This window comes from Bombina bombina, chromosome 9 (assembly GCF_027579735.1).
Source record: "Bombina bombina isolate aBomBom1 chromosome 9, aBomBom1.pri, whole genome shotgun sequence".
NCBI classification, from domain to species: Eukaryota; Metazoa; Chordata; class Amphibia; order Anura; family Bombinatoridae; genus Bombina; species Bombina bombina.
Genome location: NC_069507.1, coordinates 267,049,450 through 267,071,501, shown reverse-complemented (window position 1 = coordinate 267,071,501; position 22,052 = coordinate 267,049,450). Strand labels below are relative to the sequence as shown.

The following is a 22,052-nucleotide window of genomic DNA, read 5'->3' as shown; positions in this document are numbered from 1 at the left end:
AGTACATTTTACCATAAATTGGGATCTCTAATAAGATTGGAGCATGATCTGAGATGGTTATTTGTGCAATCTTAGTGGTGGAACCTATTTTTATTATTTTATCACTAACTAAGAATAAATCGATTCTTGAAAGGGAGTTAGCATTTCTGGCCTTACATGTAAATTATCTTTGATCTGGATGTTGTATTCTCCATATATCTTTAAGAGCCAAGTTACTTTCTAAAGTTCTAAACATTCTAGCCTCTAACTTGTCTCTCTTAGATTGCAAGTAGATATTTTTTTTCCCCCTGAGCCTATCAATAGGTATTCGTGGTGCCATATTGAAGTCCCCTGGCAGTATGACAATTCCTTCCCCCATTTGTAGAATATTAGTTTGAACCAAGTCCCAAAAGTTAGGATCAAAATTATTGGGGGCATAGATGTTACAAAGTATATAGACAAGATTTGCCAATTTAATTTTCAAAATTAGGGTTCTGCTGTTTGAGTCAGAGTATTTCGATAATATTTCATAAGTTAACCTCTTCCCCAGTAAGGTAGCAACTCCCCTCTTCCTACCAATGCTAGGTACATAAAATACCTCTTTCACCCAGGAAGTTTTCAATTTAACTGATTCTTCCGCATTAAGATGAGTCTCTTGTATAAAGGATATATCGGAGTTATGTTTCCTCAATTGCGAGACTATTGCCTTGTGTTTTACTGGAGAAGAGATACCCCCGACATTCCAGGACGTTAGAATCAATTTTCCTTTTTTAGACATTACTTTAAAAAAAAAAAAAAAAAAAAAAGAAAAAAAAGGGAAAAAAGAAAAAAAAGGGGGAAAAATATATTGCCCCCCCATCCCCGTCCCCAGAAGAGTAATTCTCCTTAAAACTTGGTACAAAAAAAAGAGAACAGATGAAACTGTAGAACCATTCACTTTTGCTTATCAGAAATGTGATTGAGTACATTTAAATTGTCAAAAATCCTGTTATCCTATTTAACAACTTTTTCCGTAAAAAAAAATTCTGCCTCCGCAGCGGTCTCAAAAAAATATGTGTGACCCTGAAATTCTATTTTAAGTTTAGCCGGATATAAAACAGTGGTGAAAATACCCTCTTTAATTAATCTGCCACATATTGGGGTGAGTTCTCTTCTTTTCAGAGACGTGGCATATGCGAAATCTTGAAAAATTGATATTTTAGTCCCCTCCAAAAGCACAGGCAAATTCTTACGGGATAATTGCATGATTTTAAGCTTATCTTGATAGCTCAAGTATCGTACAATTATAGGTCTGGGCCTAGATTTATTTCCTTCTGCATCCCTAAGTCTCCCTATTCTATGGGCTCTCTCTATTATTAAGGGTAGCAGTTCTTGTGGAAAATTTAGTAATTTGGGAAGAGATTCAGCTGCAAATTTCTGAAGATCTAAATAATCTGAAGTTTCAGGGACCCCAATTACCCTGACATTATTCCTTCTTGATCGATTTTCTAGATCTTCGATCTTGTTCTGTAATTCTCTAATGGAACTAGTATTTGTCTGTATTTTGGTGCTTTGGGCTGATGTGAGATCTTCAAGGTCGGAGACTCTTTGCTCCGCTTCTTCGATTCTCATCGTAAATTGCTTAACCTCATTAGATAGCGAATTTAAGTCATGTTTTATTTCTAACCTGAGTGAGTCAAATTTCGGGTTCAAGGCTTCTAAGATACTATTCACTAGCCCTTGCGAGTCTGTGCCCACGCTGATCCTTCTGGCAGAGCTAGGTTCAGGGTGCAGTTCAACTAAGGTTTCTGGCGGAGCTTTGTTCTTCCTTTCCCTGGGTCTGGATGCCATGGCCGGCGGAGTGCTTTTGTGAGTGGTTGGTAAATTTAAAAATCTATCCATAAATGAGTGCAGCTAAAAAGGAAAGTGAGGAGAAAGGGAAAAAGGGAAGGGAAAGAGGAAGAGGAGAGAGAGAACAGAATAATCAACCCCCCCTCCTCCCTCTCCTTCCCTCCCTCCTAGGGGGAAAAAAATGTGCTGTGTCTTAAAGTGATAAAATCCTAGTGAACTCAAGTGAATAAGTGACTAAACGGGAAAAAAAAAAAAGGGGGGAAGAAGAAAAGTGAAGGGTCCGGGAAAAGTATAAGGGAGGTGTTTTAATAGTGACTGTGAAGAAAGAAAGTGATCTAGGCCGACCAGGGTTATTCTCTCCCAGAGAATAAACTATAAGATTGCTGCGCTTTGACTAAAACAGAGCCCTTTAATAATTTAATACACCTTTTGGTCTATCAAGATTTTCCCCAAAGGGAACCTTCTTAACTTAGATGTCCCCGATGGAACAGTATTCACAAAGTAATATTAGCTTTACCTAAATCAATTTACCCCTGAGGATAGCAATGATCCTTTAAAACATGTGAGACTTTTCGCTGTTAAGAGTTAATAATCACCAGCAGCTTGAATCATATTGATCAACTTCACATTGTATGCATAAAAAGATAAAGAAATTATATACTTCCAATATAATTTTAACAGCTCATGCTTCAGGGCCATTAATTAATTTGATACACAGAAACATAACGCCTATAATCCATTGATAATTAATCCTAGCAAAAAACAGATGGCTTAGAGAATGCTTATCTTAACAAAGCTTTAACATGTTATCCTTGTGCCTTAGATCAGTGTTTTTCAACCAGTGTGCCGTGGCACACTAGTGTGCCATGAGAGATCCTCAGGTGTGCCACGGCAGACTGACAACAGTGTGACATATTTTTTAAACTTTGCTTGTTTTTTACTCCCAGTGCAGGGGTAGTTTGTAGGAGGCATGGCATAACAGCACAATACATACAGTATGTGTGTGTTTGTGTGTATGTGTATATATATATGCTGTATTAGGCTACAATGTGTGATTTTTTTTAAATTTTGGGATGGTGGTGTGCCACAGGATTTTTTAATGTAAAAAAGTGTGCCACGGCAAAAAAAAGGTTAAAAATCACTGCCTTAGATAATAAGGATTTAAGAGGAATATTGCCCCCTGGGCCGTGACCAAATCTTGTCCAGTTATTTTTAAGCAGTAGTGTTCCTCAAGTACTTGCAAATGGTGTTACAAAGTCCCAGGTCACCCTTTAGGGCAATGTCTTTTAGATTGAGGCAAATAAGACTTTCCCAGGGGATTCCAAACCTTAAACCATTGACTCCCAGCAAATACAGATCTTGACTCAAACAAGATTATTTTAAGAAGGAATTTTACTATCAAATTAAACCCCTGCTTTCTCCTACAGGGTGAGAAGACTGAGCAGGGAGCTAGGACCCCAGTTTGTGTCTGTTTACAGTTCCGTTCTAATTTTGCATTTTTATCTTGGGGGTAACTGCAAGCAGGGAAAACAAAGAGGGCTCAACAAACCCTTAGGTGCCTTTAGAACAGATATCGCTCACAGAGTACATATGTGTGAGATAGAATAAAGTACCAAGCTTACAGCTGTTCTGCACTCACCCCTCTTCCAGATTATTACCTTCAGTGTTAGCCGTTGATCTTTTGTGTGCTTGGGGGCGCTGGGCATAGGTAAGATGATTGTGTCCCGGGAGTAGGAGAGAATTGTGCTTACTGACCTTACACAAGGGAGTGAGAGATCCGTGACTCATTTAGAGTGGGCTGGTGCCCCACGATACTCGTGTCCAGCCTCAACGCCCGCCAGACAAATGAAAGCCGGCCTCCACAGCCAGAGGGACAAGATACAATGGCGACTCTGTTCCCCTTTCTCCGAAGCTCCAGACTCTAGAAAGAATACAATAGTCGCCAAGGAGAGACCCTGGGCAGCAAGCCAGTGAAAAGGCAGTTGCCTGTAGACCCGCCGGTCCCACCGGACCCGACCGCGACCCAAGCGGACACACTCCTGAGCTGTAAACCAACAGTGCTGTGCTTGTTCTGAGAAGCTGTTTCTTCTCCCCCCGCGCAGCACCGGTGTGGGGGGGGGGGAGAACAGGTAAGGGCGCTCAGTACCCTGTATGCAGACAGATATCTTCGGGCTATCTACCCCCTCTCACGCAGCTTCGGTGGGAGAGGGGGGACTGCCGCTGGAGGTGGTGAGGCATAGAGTAGCTCCTGCACGCGATGTCCTGCGTGGGGCTTCTGAGTTAAGATATGTTAAATCAGCGCAGATAGCAGGCGCTTCGGGAATCCCTCGGGGCTTGGTAAACACTTCAAGCCGGATGCAGGTCTCTTCTCCTCAGTTGCAGAGGGCCCTGGCGCGCGGAAAATCACCGCCAGTGGGTTACCTGCAGGACACAGGTGCTTGCGTTACACAACCTGAACGCAGGCTCCTCCTCCGGAACTCCGTGTTTTTGTGAATATACACATCCCTCCACTGGATCTCTAGTGTGCAAGCCTCCTGTGTGTCCTGCTGCTCTGTCTATCCTCCACTGGATCTCTAGTGTTCCAGCCTCCTGTGTGCTGCTGCTCTGTCTATCCTCCACTGGATCTCTAGTGTGCCAGCCTCCTGTGTGTACTGCTGCTCTGTCTATCCTCCACTGGATCTCAACTGTGCCATCTTCCTGTGTGTCCTGCTGCTCTGTCTGTCCTCCACTGGATCTCTAGTGTGCCAGCCTCCTGTGTGTCCTGCTGCTCTGTCTGTCCTCCACTGGATCTCTAGTGTGCCAGCCTCCTGTGTGTCCTCCTGCTCTGCATATCCTCCCCTGGATCTCTAATGTTCCAGCCTCCTGTGTGTCCTGCTGTTCTGTCTATCCTCCACTGGATCTCAACTGTGCCATCTTCCTGTGTGTCCTGCTGCTCTGTCTATCCTCCACTGGATCTCTAGTGTGCCAGACCTCCTGCTCTGTCTATCCTCCACTGGATCTTTAGTGTGCCAGCCTTCTATGTGTCCTGCTGCTCTGTCTATCCCCCACTGGATCTCTAGTGTGCCAGACTCCTGTGTGTCCTGCTGCTCTGTCTATCCTCCATTGGATCTCTAGTGTGCAAGCCTCCTGTGTGTCCTGCTGCTCTGTCTATCCTCCACTGGATCTATAGTGTGCCAGACTCCTGTGTGTCCTGCTGCTCTGTCTATCCTCCACTGGATCTCTAGTGTGCCAGCCTCCTGTGTGTCCTGCTGCTCTGTCTATCCTCCACTGGATCTCAACTGTGCCATCTTCCTGTGTGTCCTGCTGCTCTGTCTGTCCTCCACTGGATCTCTAGTGTGCCAGCCTCCTGTGTGTCCTGCTGCTCTGTCTGTCCTCCACTGGATCTCTAGTGTGCCAGCCTCCTGTGTGTCCTCCTGCTCTGCATATCCTCCCCTGGATCTCTAATGTTCCAGCCTCCTGTGTGTCCTGCTGTTCTGTCTATCCTCCACTGGATCTCAACTGTGCCATCTTCCTGTGTGTCCTGCTGCTCTGTCTATCCTCCACTGGATCTCTAGTGTGCCAGACCTCCTGCTCTGTCTATCCTCCACTGGATCTTTAGTGTGCCAGCCTTCTATGTGTCCTGCTGCTCTGTCTATCCCCCACTGGATCTCTAGTGTGCCAGACTCCTGTGTGTCCTGCTGCTCTGTCTATCCTCCATTGGATCTCTAGTGTGCAAGCCTCCTGTGTGTCCTGCTGCTCTGTCTATCCTCCACTGGATCTCTAGTGTGCCAGACTCCTGTGTGTCCTGCTGCTCTGTCTATCCTCCACTGGATCTCTAGTGTGCCAGCCTCCTGTGTGTCCTGCTGCTCTGTCTATCCTCCACTGGATCTCTAGTGTGCCAGACCATCCTGTGTGTCCTGCTGCTCTGTCTATCCTCCACTGGATCTCAACTGTGCCATCTTCCTGTGTGTCCTGCTGCTCTGTCTGTCCTCCACTGGATCTCTAGTGTGCCAGCCTCCTGTGTGTCCTGCTGCTCTGTCTGTCCTCCACTGGATCTCTAGTGTGCCAGCCTCCTGTGTGTCCTGCTGATCTGTCTGTCCTCCACTGGATCTCTAGTGTGCCAGCCTCCTGTGTGTCCTCCTGCTCTGCATATCCTCCCCTGGATCTCTAATGTTCCAGCCTCCTGTGTGTCCTGCTGTTCTGTCTATCTTCCACTGGATCTCTAGTGTGCCAGCCTCCTGTGTGTCCTGCTGCTCTGTCTATCCTCCACTGGATTTTTAGTGTGCCAGACTCCTGTGTGTCCTGCTGCTCTGTCTATCCTCCACTGGATCTCTAGTGTGCCAGCCTCCTGTGTGTCCTGCTGCTCTGTCTATCCTTCACTGAAACTCTAGTGTGCCAGCCTTCTATGTGTCCTGCTGCTCTGTCTATTCTTCACTGGATTTCTAGTGTGCCAGATCCTCCTGTGTGTCCTGCTGCTCTGTCTATCCTCCACTGGATCTATAGTGTGCCAGCCTCCTATGTGTCCTGCTGCTCTGTCTATCCTCCACTGGATCTATAGTGTGCCAGATCCTCCTGTGTGTCCTGCTGCTCTGTCTATCCTCCACTGGATCTATAGTGTGCCAGCCTCCTATGTGTCCTGCTGCTCTGTCTATCCTCCACTGGATCTATAGTGTGCCAGCCTCCTGTGTGTCCTGCTGCTCTGTCTATCCTCCACTGGATCTCTATTGTGCAAGACCCTCCTGTGTGTCCTGCTGCTCTGTCTATCCTCCATTGGATCTCTAGTGTGTCAGACCCTCCTGTGTGTCCTGCTGGTCTGTCTATCCTCCACTGGATCTCTAGTGTGTCAGACCCTCCTGTGTGTCCTGCTGCTCTGTCTATCCTCCACTGGATCTCTAGTGTGTCAGACCCTCCTGTGTCCTGCTGCTCTGTCTATCCTCCACTGGATCTCTAGTGTGCCAGATCCTCCTGTGTGTCCTGCTGCTCTGTCTATCCTCCACTGGATCTCTAGTGTGCCAGATCCTCCTGTGTGTCCTGCTGCTCTGTCTATCCTTCACTGGATCTCTAGTGTGCCATCTTCCTGTGTGTCCTGCTGCTCTGTCTATCCTCCACTGGATCTCTAGTGTGCCAGCCTCCTGTCTCCTGCTGCTCTGTCTATCCTTCACTGGATCTCTAGTGTACCAGCTTCCTATGTGTCCTGCTGCTCTGTCTATCCTCCACTGGATCTCTAGTGTGCCAGACCCTCCTGTGTGTTCTGCTGTTTTGTCTATCCTCCACTGGATCTCTAGTGTCCCAGCCTCCTGTTTATCCTGCTGCTCTGTCTATCCTCTACTGGATCTCTAGTGTACCAGCCTCCTGTGTCCTGCTGCTCTGTCTATCCTCTACTGGATCTCTAGTGTGCCAGGCCCTCCTGTGTGTCCTGCTGCTCTGTCTGTCCTCCACTGGATCTATAATGTGCCAGACCCTCCTGTGTCCTGCTACTCTGTCTATCCTCCACTGGATCTATAGTGTGCCAGACCCTCCTGTGTCCTGCTGCTCTGTCTATCCTCCACTGGATCTCTAGTGTGCCAGGCCCTCCTGTGTCCTGCTGCTCTGTCTATCCTCCACTGGATCTATAGTGTGCCAGACCCTCCTGTGTCCTGCTACTCTGTCTATCCTCCACTGGATCTATAGTGTGCCAGACCCTCCTGTGTCCTGCTGCTCTGTCTATCCTCCACTGGATCTCTAGTGTGCCAGGCCCTCCTGTGTCCTGCTGCTCTGTATGTCCTCCACTGGATCTCTAGTGTCCCAGCCTCCTGTGTCCTGCTGCTCTGTCTATCCTCCACTGGATCTATAGTGTGCCAGACCCTCCTGTGTCCTGCTGCTCTGTTTATCCTCCACTGGATCTATAGTGTGCCAGACCCTCCTGTGTCCTGCTGCTCTGTCTGTCCTCCACTGGATCTCTAGTGTCCCAGCCTCCTGTGTCCTGCTGCTCTGTCTGTCCTCCACTGGATCTCTAGTGTCCCAGCCTCCTGTGTCCTGCTGCTATGTCTACCCTCCACTGGATCTCTAGTGTGCCAGACCCTCCTGTTTCCTGCTGCTCTGTCTATCCTCCACTTGATCTCTAGTGTGCCAGACCCTCCTGTGTCCTGCTGCTCTGTCTATCCTCCACTGGATCTCTAGTGTGCCAGACCCTCCTGTGTCCTGCTGCTCTGTCTATCCTCCACTGGATCTCTGGTGTGCCAGATCCTCCTGAGTCCTGCTGTTCTGTCTGTCCTCCACTGGATCTCTGGTGTGCCAGATCCTCCTGAGTCCTGCTGCTCTGTCTATCCTCCACTGGATCTCTAGTGTGCCAGATCCTCCTGTGTCCTGCTGCTCTGTCTGTCCTCCACTGGATCTCAGCTGTGCCAGCCTCCTGTGTGTTCTGCTGCTCTGCATATCCTCCACTGGATCTCTAATGTTTCAGCCTCCTGTGTGTCGTGCTGTTCTGTCTGTCCTCCACTGGATCTCTCGTGTGCCAGCCTCCTGTGTGTCCTGCTGCTCTTTGTATCCTCCACTGGATCTCTAGTGTGCCAGACCTCCTGTGTGTTCTGCTGTTCTTTCTATCCTCTACTGGATCTCTAGTGTGCCAGACCTCCTGTGTGACCTGCTGCTCTGCATATCCTCCACTGGATCTCTAGTGTGCCAGCCTCCTGTGTGTCCTGCTGCTCTGTCTATCCTCCCACTGGATCTCTAGTGTGCCAGACCCTCCTGTGTGTCCTGCTGCTCTGTCTATCCTCCACTGGATCTCTAGTGTACCAGACCCTCCTGTGTGTCCTGCTGCTCTGTCTATCCTCCACTGGATCTCGAGTGTGCCAGACTCCTGTGTATCCTGCTGCTCTGTCTATCCTCCACTGGATCTCTAGTGTGCCAGACCACCTGTGTGTCCTGCTGCTCTGTCTATCCTCCACTGGATCTCTAGTGTGCCAGACCCTCCTGTGTGTCTTGCTGCTCTGTCTATCCTCCACTGGATCTATAGTGTGCCAGACCCTCCTGTGTGTCCTGCTGCTCTGTCTATCCTCCACTGGATCTTGAGTGTGCCAGACTCCTGTGTATCCTGCTGCTCTGTCTATCCTCCACTGGATCTCTAGTGTGCCAGACCCTCCTGTGTGTCTTGCTGCTCTGTCTATCCTCCACTGGATCAAGTCAAGTCAAGTCAAGAATACTTTATTAGCATGACATTATTAAATGTGTTGCCAAAGTAATCTTACAATGAAACAGATCAATAACAATTTATAAAGTAGGAGTATAGTGGGTAAATATGATAGTTCATATAATCTGATTGGGGGTTCTGGTCATGTGACAGTCTGCTACATATCTTGCTACTATCCTTGTAGCTTTGTTGTTTTCTCCTAAGAGTACACATAGGCCCCAATTTATCAAAGGGCTTGCGGACCTGATCCGACACTGCAGATCAGGTCCGCAAGACCTCGTTAAATGCGGAGAGCAATACGCTCTCCGCATTTAACATTGCACCAGCAGCTCACAAGAGCTGCTGGTGCAACGCCGCCCCCTGCAGACACGCGGCCAATCGGCCGCCAGCAGGGAGGTGTCAATCAACCCGATCGTACTCAATCGGGTTGATTTCCGGCGATTCCTGTCCGCCTGCTCAGAGCAGGCGGACAGGGTTATGGAGCAGCGGTCTTTAGACCGCTGCTTCATAAGTTGTGTTTCTGGTGAGTCTAAAGACTCGCCAGAAACACGGCCCTTCAAGCTCCGTACGGAGCTTGATAAATGGGCCTGATAGTCTTTCTTGTTCAGACATTTGTGGGAAGTCTGTTATTTCTCTCATTATTTTTGGGAAGTATTTATCCCTTAAGAGTTTGTATCTTGTACAGCACAAGAGGAAGTGCACTTCAGTCTCTATGTCCCCACTGTCACACTGTGCACATTGTCTGGCTGCCCTGGGTCTCCATTTTGTCTGATATCTGCCAGTCTCTATTTCCAGCTGGTGGTCAGAGATTCTGTATTTAGTGATTATCTGTCTGTGCTTTGGGTTGGTGACACTTGTGAGATACTCAGCTAGTCTGTACTCTCTCTGTAGTGACCTGTAACACTCCCTCTTGTTCTGTTACCCAGTCTGTACCTCCCAGTGCCCAGTGTACCTCTCCTTCAGAGCTGTTTGTAAGGTGTTTAGTGACACATGTGAGATACTCAGCTAGTCTGTACTCTGTAGTGACCTGTAACACTCCCTCTTGTTCTGTTACCCAGGCTGTACCTCCCAGTGCCCAGTGTACCTCTCCTTCAGAGCTGTGTGTAAGGTGTTTAGTGACACATGTGAGATACTCAGCTAGTCTGTACTCTCTCTGTAGTGACCTATAACACTCCCTCTTGTTCTGTTACCCAGTCTGTACCTCCCAGTGCCCAGTGTAGCTCTCCTTCAGAGCTGTGTGTAAGGTGTTTGGTGACACTTGTGAGATACTCAGCTAGTCTGTACTCTCTCTGTAGTGACCTGTAACACTCCCTCTTTTTCTGTTACCCAGTCTGTACCTCCCAGTGCCCAGTGTACCTCTCCTTCAGAGCTGTTTGTAAGGTGTTTAGTGACACATGTGAGATACTCAGCTAGTCTGTACTCTGTAGTGACCTGTAACACTCCCTCTTGTTCTGTTACCCAGGCTGTACCTCCCAGTGCCCAGTGTACCTTTCCTTCAGAGCTGTGTGTAAGGTGTTTAGTGACACATGTGAGATACTCAGCTAGTCTGTACTCTCTCTGTAGTGACCTGTAACACTCCCTCTTGTTCTGTTACCCAGTCTGTACCTCCCAGTGCCCAGTGTACCTCTCCTTCAGAGCTGTTTGTAAGGTGTTTGGTGACACATGTGAGATACTCAGCTAGTCTGTACTCTCTTTGTAGAGACCTGTAACACTACCTCTTGTTCTGTTACCCTATCTGTTCCTCCCAGTGCCCAGTGTACCTCTCCTTCAGAGCTGTGTGTAAGGTGTTTAGTGACACGTGAGATACTCAGCTAGTCTGTACTCTCTCTGTAGTGACCTGTAACACTCACTCTTGTTCTGTTACCCAGTCTGTACCTCCCAGTGCCCAGTGTAGCTCTCCCTCAGAGCTGTTTGTAAGGTGTTTAGTGACACATGTGAGATATTCAGCTAGTCTGTACTCTCTCTGTAGTGACCTGTAACACTCCCTCTTGTTCTGTTGCCCTATCTGTTCCTCCCAGTGCCCAGTGTACCTCTCCTTCAGAGCTGTGTGTAAGGTGTTTGGTGACGTGTGAGATACTCAGCTAGTCTGTACTCTCTCTGTAGTGACCTGTAACACTCCCTGTTGTTCTGTTACCCAGTCTGTACCTCCCAGTGCCCAGTGTACCTCTCCTTCAGAGCTGTGTGTAAGGTGTTTAGTGACACATGTGAGATACTCAGCTAGTCTGTACTCTCTCTGTAGTGACCTGTAACACTCCCTCTTGTTCTGTTACCCAGTCTGTACCTCCCAGTGCTCAGTGTATCTCTCCTTCAGAGCTGTGTGTAAGGTGTTTAGTGACACACGTGAGATACTCAGCTAGTCTGTACTCTGTAGTGACCTGTAACACTCCCTCTTGTTCTGTTACCCAGGCTGTACCTCCCAGTGCCCAGTGTACCTCTCCTTCAGAGCTGTGTGTAAGGTGTTTAGTGACACATGTGAGATACTCAGCTAGTCTGTACTCTCTCTGTAGTGACCTGTAACACTCCCTCTTGTTCTGTTACCCTATCTTTTCCTCCCAGTGCCCAGTGTACCTCTCCTTCAGAGCTGTGTGTAAGGTGTTTGGTGACACATGTGAGATACTCAGCTAGTCTGTACTCTCTCCGTAGTGACCTGTAACACTCCCTCTTGTTCTGTTACCCAGTCTGAACCTCCCAGTGCCCAGTGTAGCTCTCCTTCAGAGCTGTGTGTAAGGTGTTTAGTGACACATGTGAGATACTCAGCTAGTCTGTACTCTCTCTGTAGTTACCTGTAACACTCCCTCTTGTTCTGTTGCCCTATCTGTACCTCCCAGTGCCCAGTGTACCTCTCCTTCAGAGCTGTGTGTAAGGTGTTTGGTGACACTTGTGAGATACTCAGCTAGTCTGTACTCTCTCTGTAGTGACCTGTAACACTCCCTCTTGTTCTGTTACCCAGTCTGTTCCTCCCAGTGCCCAGTGTACCTCTCCTTCAGAGCTGTTTGTAAGGTGTTTGGTGACACTCTCTCATGGGCTGTTCTTTTGCTGATGTGGTTTTGCAGGTCTGATGTATATTCTCTAAATGCTTTTGATGCTGGGTCACAGAGTGCTTGGTGGTAAAGTGTGCTTGTGTCACTATTTGTGAGGTGAAACCAGAATTTGTACACCCGTTTTTTGCATTGGTAGCAACAATGGGAATCTTCCCAGCTCTGCTCTGCACCCATTGTTAGGGGCGCTTCTGTGTACCCGCAGTGCATATTTACAGAATTGGAGATGTGCAATTTCTGTGAGAGTTTTGTCCCATTCTCGGTAGTTCTGGGTCAGTGTTGGGCCCCAGACCTCACAGCCATACAGCAGGATTGGTACAATGGTGCTTTCAAATACCTTAAGTAACAGTTCTGTAGGAGGGTTTAGACTGGCTAGCGGCTTCTTTATTGCATGGAAGGCTCTAAGGGCTTTTTCTTGCAGTGTTTTGATGCCCAGTTTAAAGCTTCCTGATGCACTCAGTGTAAGCCCAAGATAGGTATAATTTAATGTGTGCTCTACCTCTTTAGAGAACAATAGGAATTTGAGTTTTTGCTGGAGATTTTTGGGCTTTTTCTGGAAAATCATGACTTTCGTTTTTTCCATATTCACTTCCATTGCCCATGACTTACAGTATGTCTGCAGTAGGTCTAGTTTTTCTTGCAAACCCACTGCTGTGGGGGACAGAATGAGCAGGTCTTCTGCATATAAGAGACAATGGATTTCCTTCCCATTCAGGGATATACCTGGTGCTGTGCATTTCTCCAGTTCTATGGGCAGATCATTAATGTACAGGTTCAATAATGCTGGGCTGAGGCTGCATCCTTGTCTGACACCTCTCTTTTGTTCAAAGCTCTTTGTTTGTAGTTTGTTTATTTTTGCTTTACATTTGAGGGATGAATACATGGTCTTTATTATGTCATATGTCTTCCCACCAATTCCACTTTGCAGCAATTTCATGTATAGGCCAGGGTGCCAGATTGAGTCAAATGCTTTTTTGAAGTCCACAAAACATGCAAACACCTTCCCTGTTGGTGAGCTTTTCACATACTTGTTAGTGATAGCTTGCAATGTGAATATATGGTCTGTGGTTCTTTGTCTAGGGAGGAAACCTATCTGACTCATGTGCAGGGTTCTGCTGTCTATTAGAAATTGTAATATTCTCTGGTTCAGGATTGTGCAGAAGAGTTTGCTCACATTGCTGTTTACACAGACTCCCCTGTAGTTATTTGGGTCAGTTAGATCCCCATGTTTGTGGATTGGGGTAACCAGACCTTCTGTCCATGTTTCTGGGAAGTGCCCTGATTGTAAGATGATATTAAACAGTTTTGTGAGAGCCTCTTGGAGCTGTGGGCTGCTGTGAATCAGCATCTCATTTAGTATTTGGTCAGATCCACAAGCTTTTCTTGGTTTTAATGCCCTTATGCCTTCTGCAACTTCCTGTAGTGTGAAGGGGAAGTCTAGAGAAGTTTGATAGTTCTTTATTACATTTTGTAAATTTAACAGTTTTTCATGAGTTTCTTTTTGTGACATACTGAGCTTATTAGGTTCTAGATCTTTGTATAATGTTTGAAAATAATCTGTCCATATGTCACCATCTTGGATTGGAATATGCCCAGTGGCTTTTGAGGAGAATTTTTTCCACAAGCTCCAAAAGGAATTATTATCTGTTGATTCTTGAATTTGGGAGAGTGTTTTATTGAGGTGGTTTATCTTCTTGCGTTTAAGGATAGTTTTGTACTCTTTTAGTTTACGGTTATATGTGCACCTCAGATCCTCTCGCAGTGGTTCTCTGTGTTTAAAGTTTGATAATTTTCTCACCTCAAGTCTTAAGGCTGCACATTCTTTATCAAACCAATCATTTTTATTGTTATTTTTCCTGTTTGTTGCTTTATTTGTGTCATATGGAGTATAACTGTAGCTTCTATTAATGAAAGCATTAATTTGATTAATTATCTCCTCAGTTTCAAAGCTGTTCATAAAGATTTCCTTACTTTGTTGGGACCACAGGTAATTAGGGGGCATTCTGTACAGATGTTTCCTGGCTTTCCATGTTGGGATTTTCTTTGAACTATTGATGTGTATGGATCACTACTGTGCCAGACCCTCCTGTTTGTCCTGCTGCTCTGTCTATCCTCCACTGGATCTCTAGTGTGCCAGACCCTCCTGTGTGTCCTGCTGCTCTGTCTATCCTCCACTGGATCTCTAGTGTGCCAGACCCTCCTGTGTGTCCTGCTGCTCTGTCTATCCTCCACTGGATCTCTATTGTGCCAGACTCCTGTGTGTCCTGCTGCTCTGTCTATCCTCCACTGGATCTCTAGTGTGCCAGACCCTCCTGTGTGTCCTGCTGCTCTGTCTGTCCTCCACTGGATCTCTAGTGTGCCAGACCCTCCTGTGTGTCCTGCTGCTCTGTCTATCCCCCACTGGATCTCTATTGTGCCAGACTCCTGTGTGTCCTGCTGCTCTGTCTATCCTCCACTGGATCTCTAGTGTGCCAGACCCTCCTGTGTGTCCTGCTGCTCTGTCTGTCCTCCACTGGATCTCTAGTGTGCCAGACCCTCCTGTGTGTCCTGCTGCTCTGTCTATCCTCCACTGGATCTCTAGTGTGCCAGCCTACTGTGTGTTCTGCTGTTCTGTCTATCCTCCACTGGATCTCTAGTGTGCCAGCCTTCTGTGTGTCCTGCTGCTCTGTCTATCCTCCACTGGATCTCTAGTGTGCCAGACTCCTGTGTGTCCTGCTGCTCTGTCTATCCTCCACTGGATCTCTAGTGTGCCAGACCCTCCTATGTGTCCTGCTGCTCTGTCTATCCTCCACTGGATCTCTAGTGTGCCAGACCCTTCTGTGTGTCCTGCTGCTCTGTCTATCCTACACTGGATCTCTAGTGTGCCAGCCTTCTGTGTGTCCTGCTGCTTTGTCTATCCTACCCTGGATCTCTAGTGTGCCAGACCCTCCTGTGTGACCTGCTGCTCTGTCTATCCTCCACTGGATCTCTAGTGTGCCAGACCCTCCTGTGTGTCCTGCTGCTCTGTCTATCCTCCACTGGATCTCTAGTGTGCCAGACCCTCCTGTGTGTCCTGCTGCTCTGTCTATCCTCCACTGGATCACTATTGTGCCAGACTCCTGTGTGTCCTGCTGCTCTGTCTATCCTCCACTGGATCTCTAGTGTGCCACACTCTCCTGTGTGTCCTGCTGCTCTGTCTGTCCTCCACTGGATCTCTAGTGTGCCAGACTCCTGTGTGTCCTGCTGCTCTGTCTATCCTCAACTGGATCTCTAGTGTGCCAGACCCTCCTGTGTCCTGCTGCTCTGTCTATCCTCCACTGGATCTCTAGTGTTCCAGACCCTCCTGTGTGTCCTGCTGCTCTGTCTATACTGTCAGTATATTTATGAAAATCTTAGCAGTATTCCCTAAACAATGTGTAAGTATATGGCAGGGAATATATTTAACAATCTTCCTTTAAACTAAACCTGCAATCAAACATACATTTGCTAAGACAATAAAATGAATCTAAATATCTGAATTCTTTATTATTAGTAAATAACTATGAACATGTTGATACGTAAATATTTGTAATGATTAGAATATGAATCAATATTATATGCGTTAAAACAAAAACTATTTAAAATATGCTATGCAAAGCTCATGCCAATTTACTTTAAAACCAATCTTTCATTCAGAGCTGCATTTAAAATATTACAATGAGACCTAAAATAGCAGTTACAAACATTCAGCAATATGATTTACAGTGCTAATTTAAGCAATAGTACAATATACACTTCTATTAAAAACATCAGAAATTGTATATATTATTTATGTAAAGACCCAATTCTGAGTTATAACTCTACAGTTGTATAGATAAAACAATTTAGCATCAAGGATATGTATTTAACAATATAGACTGAATATAAACTACAGCTATTATGCATATATCTGTGTTAAAATATTAATTGCAACCCTCTTTCTTTTTATATATATATATATATATATATATATATATATATATATATATATACGTTACCAAAATAGATAGTTCAGTTACCAAGGATTCCTTGTTTCATCTCAGAAAATATATAAGCAAATTTTTGCAATCACTGAGAAAAAGGTAGATCAGCTTGTTCAGAATGAATGTATTTTGGACGCCCAACAGTATATCATTCAAGTCAGAAAAAATCTGTGTCCCCTTCTCCTTCATGCATTCACTTAAATAACTTTTTCATTCATTGATGAAACCATGGGAGTGGCCCTACGAGATCTGACCATCCCATTGGTTAGGTGGGATGTCTATTTGGATTGGCCCTTGGTCACCATGGAAACGCATCCTTTAAGCAGTTAAATCTCAACTGCTATACCGGTATCTGCCCTTATGTGGCAGCAGACAGTACAAAACAAATTCATCCTTAACATTTCTAAACATTTTTAGACAGTGAAATATGTCTTTAAACTATGTAATAACTGCCATAATTTCTTGCATGAATCTTTCCCAATATTAATCATAGATGGATAACATCACATTACCTCTCTGGTCATTTTGATATGAAACATGTGTCTAACATTATTTATATTGTATTATATTAATTTATACTGCCAATTATTCTGAAATTAATGGCATTTATACATTCTAATATGTTTTCTTTCACTTAATATAATATGTTCTATGTCTCCGACAATTTCTGCATATATCAATTGATGCCTGCAATAGAGATGGAAACAATTGTTAGAAATGATCTAAGCATTCATGTGTCTATGGTCCATCTGAAGTAACATTAAGTATTATTAATCATTTACTTTTAGGTCCACAAATATTCTTAAAACTCAGAGGCTAAGTAAGACCTTTTATGTTTTCAAAACATATATATCATTTTTATGTATATATGAATTTATTTCCTATATAAATATCCCCTGCAGCAACCATCCACCTAATACAATGTGCTTAATTTCAATATATATCATGAATCATTCCAAACATACATGGAAAACTGGCATTGTTCCCCTTGCAAAATGCATCCAACTCTATCTGTGTCACCTTCCCCCTAGCTGTGTATTTGCAACACATCTTACTTTGAAATCACAAAACTTAGGTGACAAATACCAGAGGGCTTCCAAGCATATTTTTCTCTCATCACCAAATGTCTTGGAGTTATAAAACTCTGCATATATAGTCAAATGAATAGGGTCACTGAGTTAGTTCCTTTAGAAAAAAAAATGTTTGTGTATTTTACACCGCAGGGGTCGTGCTTCAAAAGGCTATGCTGATTTTCAATCCTGATAAACGTGTATTCATCCAGCTAACCCATCTGGTAAGGGGGTTGGGACCCCCTGTGGATTAGAAGCTGTGTTCAACAAACTCATGTTCAATTAATCCTGAGGTCTCATCTAACATATACAGTGTATAAAATATACATATATATATATACATATATATGTATACATATGTAATATTCATCATAATATTCATATACTCTGACATAAATCCCCCTTCCAACTTCAAATAGATGTAGGACACATGTATTTGAATTGGCTTAAAGTCAGTGGTATTTGATGAGGATCAACCGTATACCTCATAGACAGTCTCTTATGTAGAAAGTTTGTTATTTTGAGCCTTCATGTTTATCAGTTGGGCATCTTTAAACTACAGTACGTCTTTAGTTCATTTGGGGATATGACACTTCATTCTCCCTCTATGACTTGTAGTTGGGATCTGGGATGACATGCCCGCAATTGATTGATATGGACCCATTTATCTATGAAACTTTCATTTTTGGGGATCCTTATTTTATAGGCCACTGGAGATATTTTGTCAGTAATGACGAAAGGACCTTTCCATGAGGGAAGAAATTTCTTCTCCCTAACCTGATCTCTTCCAAAGTTATAAAGATAAACTTTATCATTTATTTCATATTCCTTTTTGGACGTTTTGAGATCATAATAGGTTTTAGTGGCAGTTGCGGCTCTTTCTAAATTCCTTTGAGCAAATGCAAATGCATATTGCAGGTGCTTTCTTAGGTTCTCCACATATTGATGTGTATTGGCAGCGTTTATCAAGTTTTGGTCTGATGTACGGTACAGCAGATGCTGAGGTAGAAACATTCTTCTACCAGTCATCAGTTCAAAAGGTGACATCTTGGTAGCATTACTTGGAGTTGCTCTTAATGCCATTAAGACTAGAGGTAGTTTTACATCCCAGTCTTTACCCGTTTCACTCACAAACTTTTTGAGGATTTTAACAATGGACTGGTTGTAACGCTCTACACCACCACTTAAGGCAGCTCTATAAGCAATATGGAGCTTTCTTTTAACCCCTAGTATTTTCCACATTTTGGTCATCACTTCGCTAGTGAAGTGGGTCCCCCGATCTGACTCGATTCTTTGGGGTAAACCAAATCTGGAAAATACATGGTTGATGAGCAACGCTGCACATGTTTCAGCACTATTGTTAGGTGCACTAATGCACTCTACCCATTTAGTGAACAGGCATGTCACTGTTAACATGTATTTGTTACCTCTTGATGACCTTGTTACTGGACCAATAAAATCAATTTGTATATCTGACCATGGCATTACCATCCCCCTTTTCTGCAATGGCGCTCTATGCGTTGGTGCAGTGGGTTGGAATTGTGGGCAGATTAAACACCCTTGACAGTAGGTTTGAACATCTTTCAACATGTGTGGCCAAAAAGCATAATCACTCAATATTTCGTACGTGAGTTTGGCACCACGATGACCAGATGTGGGAGCATCATGGGCATGTTGAAGCATTAGACCTCTGAATTTGGTGGGTACTATCCATTGCTGAATGCCAGTTTTGGAGGTTCTAATTAACAAACCATCCTGTAACTTGAATTGTGATCTGGATTTCATTAAAATTCTAAGATCTTCTTTGCCAATACAATCATCTTTTGAGATGGGGTTGCTTTCAGGATCTTCTATGTGTTTATAGAAGGTGCCTACAATGGGCGCTTCTTTTTGACTAGTGATCAGGTCCTCACTAGGAGAATCCTGACTCCATTGTACCAAGTTAGGCTCACTCTGTTGTTTTGCCTGGTTTCTGGTAATGGCTTCTACCTGAACTGCACCCATTAAGTGGTCAATATTAAGGAGTTCTCCAGTTATGGCTCCTTGTTTGGCTAATGAATCCGCAAGGTCATTGCCTTCCTTATCCGGACCTAGAACCCTGGAATGACCCTTGGTCTTTTTCCAGTGTATGGTTAAATCATTGGATACCAAAAGATTATCAATCTCGCAGAACAACTTGCCATGCTTGACTGGTTTGTTATTGCTTTTCTGCATGCCATTTCTTTTCCAAGTTGGCAGGTATTCAACAAAACTGTCACGCACATAATTTGAGTCAGTTATGATCACAAATTCATGAATACCATGTTTAATAGCCATTTCAATGGTTTTGAAAACAGCAGTTAGTTCTGCAACTTGGCTGGATCTTGGTCCAATGTTGAAACCTATAGATATATTTGAGAATCCATTTGCCCAAGTTATACCAATGCCAGCGACTAATCTGCGCTCATTATCTATAGTGGCATGGTAAGAACAACCATCAACATACACCCAAGGTAATGTTTGACAATGGTCCTCATTGTATATTTTATATGGGGAAAGCAATTGTTCCTCCAGAAAATCATCTTCTGATAATTCTTCCCCAGGATCTCTAGCTGTACAGTCGTGGAGCTCAGCAAGCCCTTGTGCGACTGGATTCTTTTTATTCTGCTTGTAGCGAATTTCTAATGGCCAGCCTTGCAAGGAAAGAGTCCACGATGTTATGCGGCTATTTGACAAATTCCCATCTCTTATTCTTTCACTTTGCAAATATAGCAAAGGCTGGTGGGCCGTTTCTACAATAATTTTCTTGCCCTGTATATAGCTGCGGAAATTTTGTAGAGCCCATACAGTAGATAAGAGGGCTTTTTCGCAATCGCTAAATTTTATTTCTACTGGGGATAGATTTTTGCTCGCATAAGCAATGGCTTTGTTCAAATTATCATGCTTTTGGTATAAAACAGCACTCATGCTTATATCTGTGTAACCTGTCTCTAAGAAGAAAGGTTTACCACCTTCAGGGTACGCTAAGCAAGGTGCTTGAGTGAGTTTTCTCTTCAGCTCTCTAATGGCTGTCTCTTGAGACTCACTCCAGTGCAATTTCACATCTTTCTTTAGAAGAAGTAGTAGTGGTTTAGCTAATTCCGCATAATTATCAATGAATTTGTGAGAATAATTCGTCATACCCAGGAATGATCTCAATTCCCTTAAATTAGTTGGGTTTTTAGAATTCACTATAGCTTCCACCTTTTTCTTCTGGGGATTTAATCCTTCAGAGGTAACTTCATGTCCCAAGAAGTTTACACGAGTGCGGCACCATTGAGCTTTTTGTAGGGATAATTTGACACCTGCCCTTTTAAGTTGGCTGAGGACGTGTTTAAGCTCTGAGACATGTTTTTCAAAGTCTGTGCTTTTGATTAAAACATCATCAACATAAGATAAGGTCCCCCTTTCCAGTGCATCAGGCATAGCCTTATGCATGAATACAGCAAATTCATGTTCAGAATTTATGTATCCAAATGGAAGTCTCTGGAATGCATATTGGACCTTTTGGAAAGAGAACGCTAGCTTATATTGGTCCTTTTCATGTACCTTTATGGTCCAGTATCCCTGTGCACAATCAATGGCAGTGAATATTTTGGATCCCTGCATTTGTGCAAGGCACTGGTCAATGTATGGTACAGGCCAACCAGACATGTACACTCGTTTGTTTAGCTGTCTTAAATTAGCACACAAACGCCATTGTCCATTGGGCTTAAGGACACCTAGAATAGGATTATTATAAGAGCTGTGCACCTGTCTGATAATACCTATTTCTTCCAAATTCCTTATGATCTCTGCAAGAGAATCATATGAGGCTAAGGGAAGTCTGTACTGTTTGACAAATACAGGTGGCGCATCGGGATCTGTTTGTATTCTTGCAATGTGCAAGTCTGTAGTACCACAGTCATAAGAATCCTTAGCAAAAATATCCTTGTATTCCATCAGGAGTTCTCGCAGCTGTTGGCGTTCATCATCGCTGGAACAGCCATTAGCTAAGGATATTTGCTCTTCGACTATTTGCTGAAATCCTGGAAAGATTTCAGGCTGTCCTATTTCATAGGCTTCTTCCAACCTAGAGGTGAGATCCCCTTGATTATTATTTACATTGCTCCCATGACTCTGGGTATTGGGGTAATCTTGCTGTTTGATTGGCTGATCAAACACTAGAGAGGCTTCTTCAATTTTACAGATGCCTTCCTCTGAGCTGAAGGGATAAATAGACTGAATATTAAATAGACCCTATGGCATAGATGCAAAGGATTGTTCTATTAATTGTTCTTCAGTTAAGTATCCTTCAGGTATTAGCCCAATTACATTATTCTGGAATCCAAAAGTGTAATAGCTTGATTCCAGTGCATATCCTATGGTAGTTCCCTTGGATAATGTTATATCCTGTGGGGTCATGTTATGCACAACAATATGTATTGGAACAGTTCCAATATTCACCATAGGAGTGTAGGTTACTGTGACACCCAGATTTTGTATTCTATGGGAGAGGCAAATCAGTGTTTCAGAAGTTTTTAATTTCTGACCTCTCTTTACCTGTAAGGGTAAAAGAAATTTATCAGCCCCAGCAGGAATTATGACATCGCTAGATACCTGCATATTTACAGCATATGGCAATTGCTGGTTTGACTTCAGGGCTGCATTTTCCTCCTGAAATACTTCAGGGTCCCCCTTTAACCTGCTCCAGAGGCAGGAGTTAATCAAATCTATTTGTATGGCATATCTATGTAAGATATCATTGCCAATGTATATTTGATTATGGGGAGTATTTAAAACTAAAAACAGGTGCTTCACTGACTTATTTCCTATAGAGATAGATAATAAGCACTTAGCTGTGATGTTATAGCTTTCAAACCTGTCATCCAGGTTGCTGACACTGTGGTCTTGGGGAGAAAGATATTTAATCACTTTAGGTTCAGCTATTTGCGCTAATAAACCTTCGCTTATATAGCTAGCTTCCTGTTTTAAGTTTAATTTAGCATAC

General features: G+C 44.2%; 1 protein-coding gene across 1 annotated transcript in view; it reads left to right on the top strand.

Moving 5' to 3' along the window:
- Window positions 1-1,807: 1,807 nt before the first annotated feature.
- Window positions 1,808-22,052, top strand: part of LOC128640576 (alpha-2-macroglobulin-like) — a 58,000-nt gene continuing 37,755 nt past the window's right edge. Inside the window, exon 1 of the mRNA XM_053693047.1 lies at window positions 1,808-1,827. Coding sequence (XP_053549022.1) covers window positions 1,808-1,827 — 20 coding nt within the window. The remainder of the gene's footprint in view (window positions 1,828-22,052) is intronic.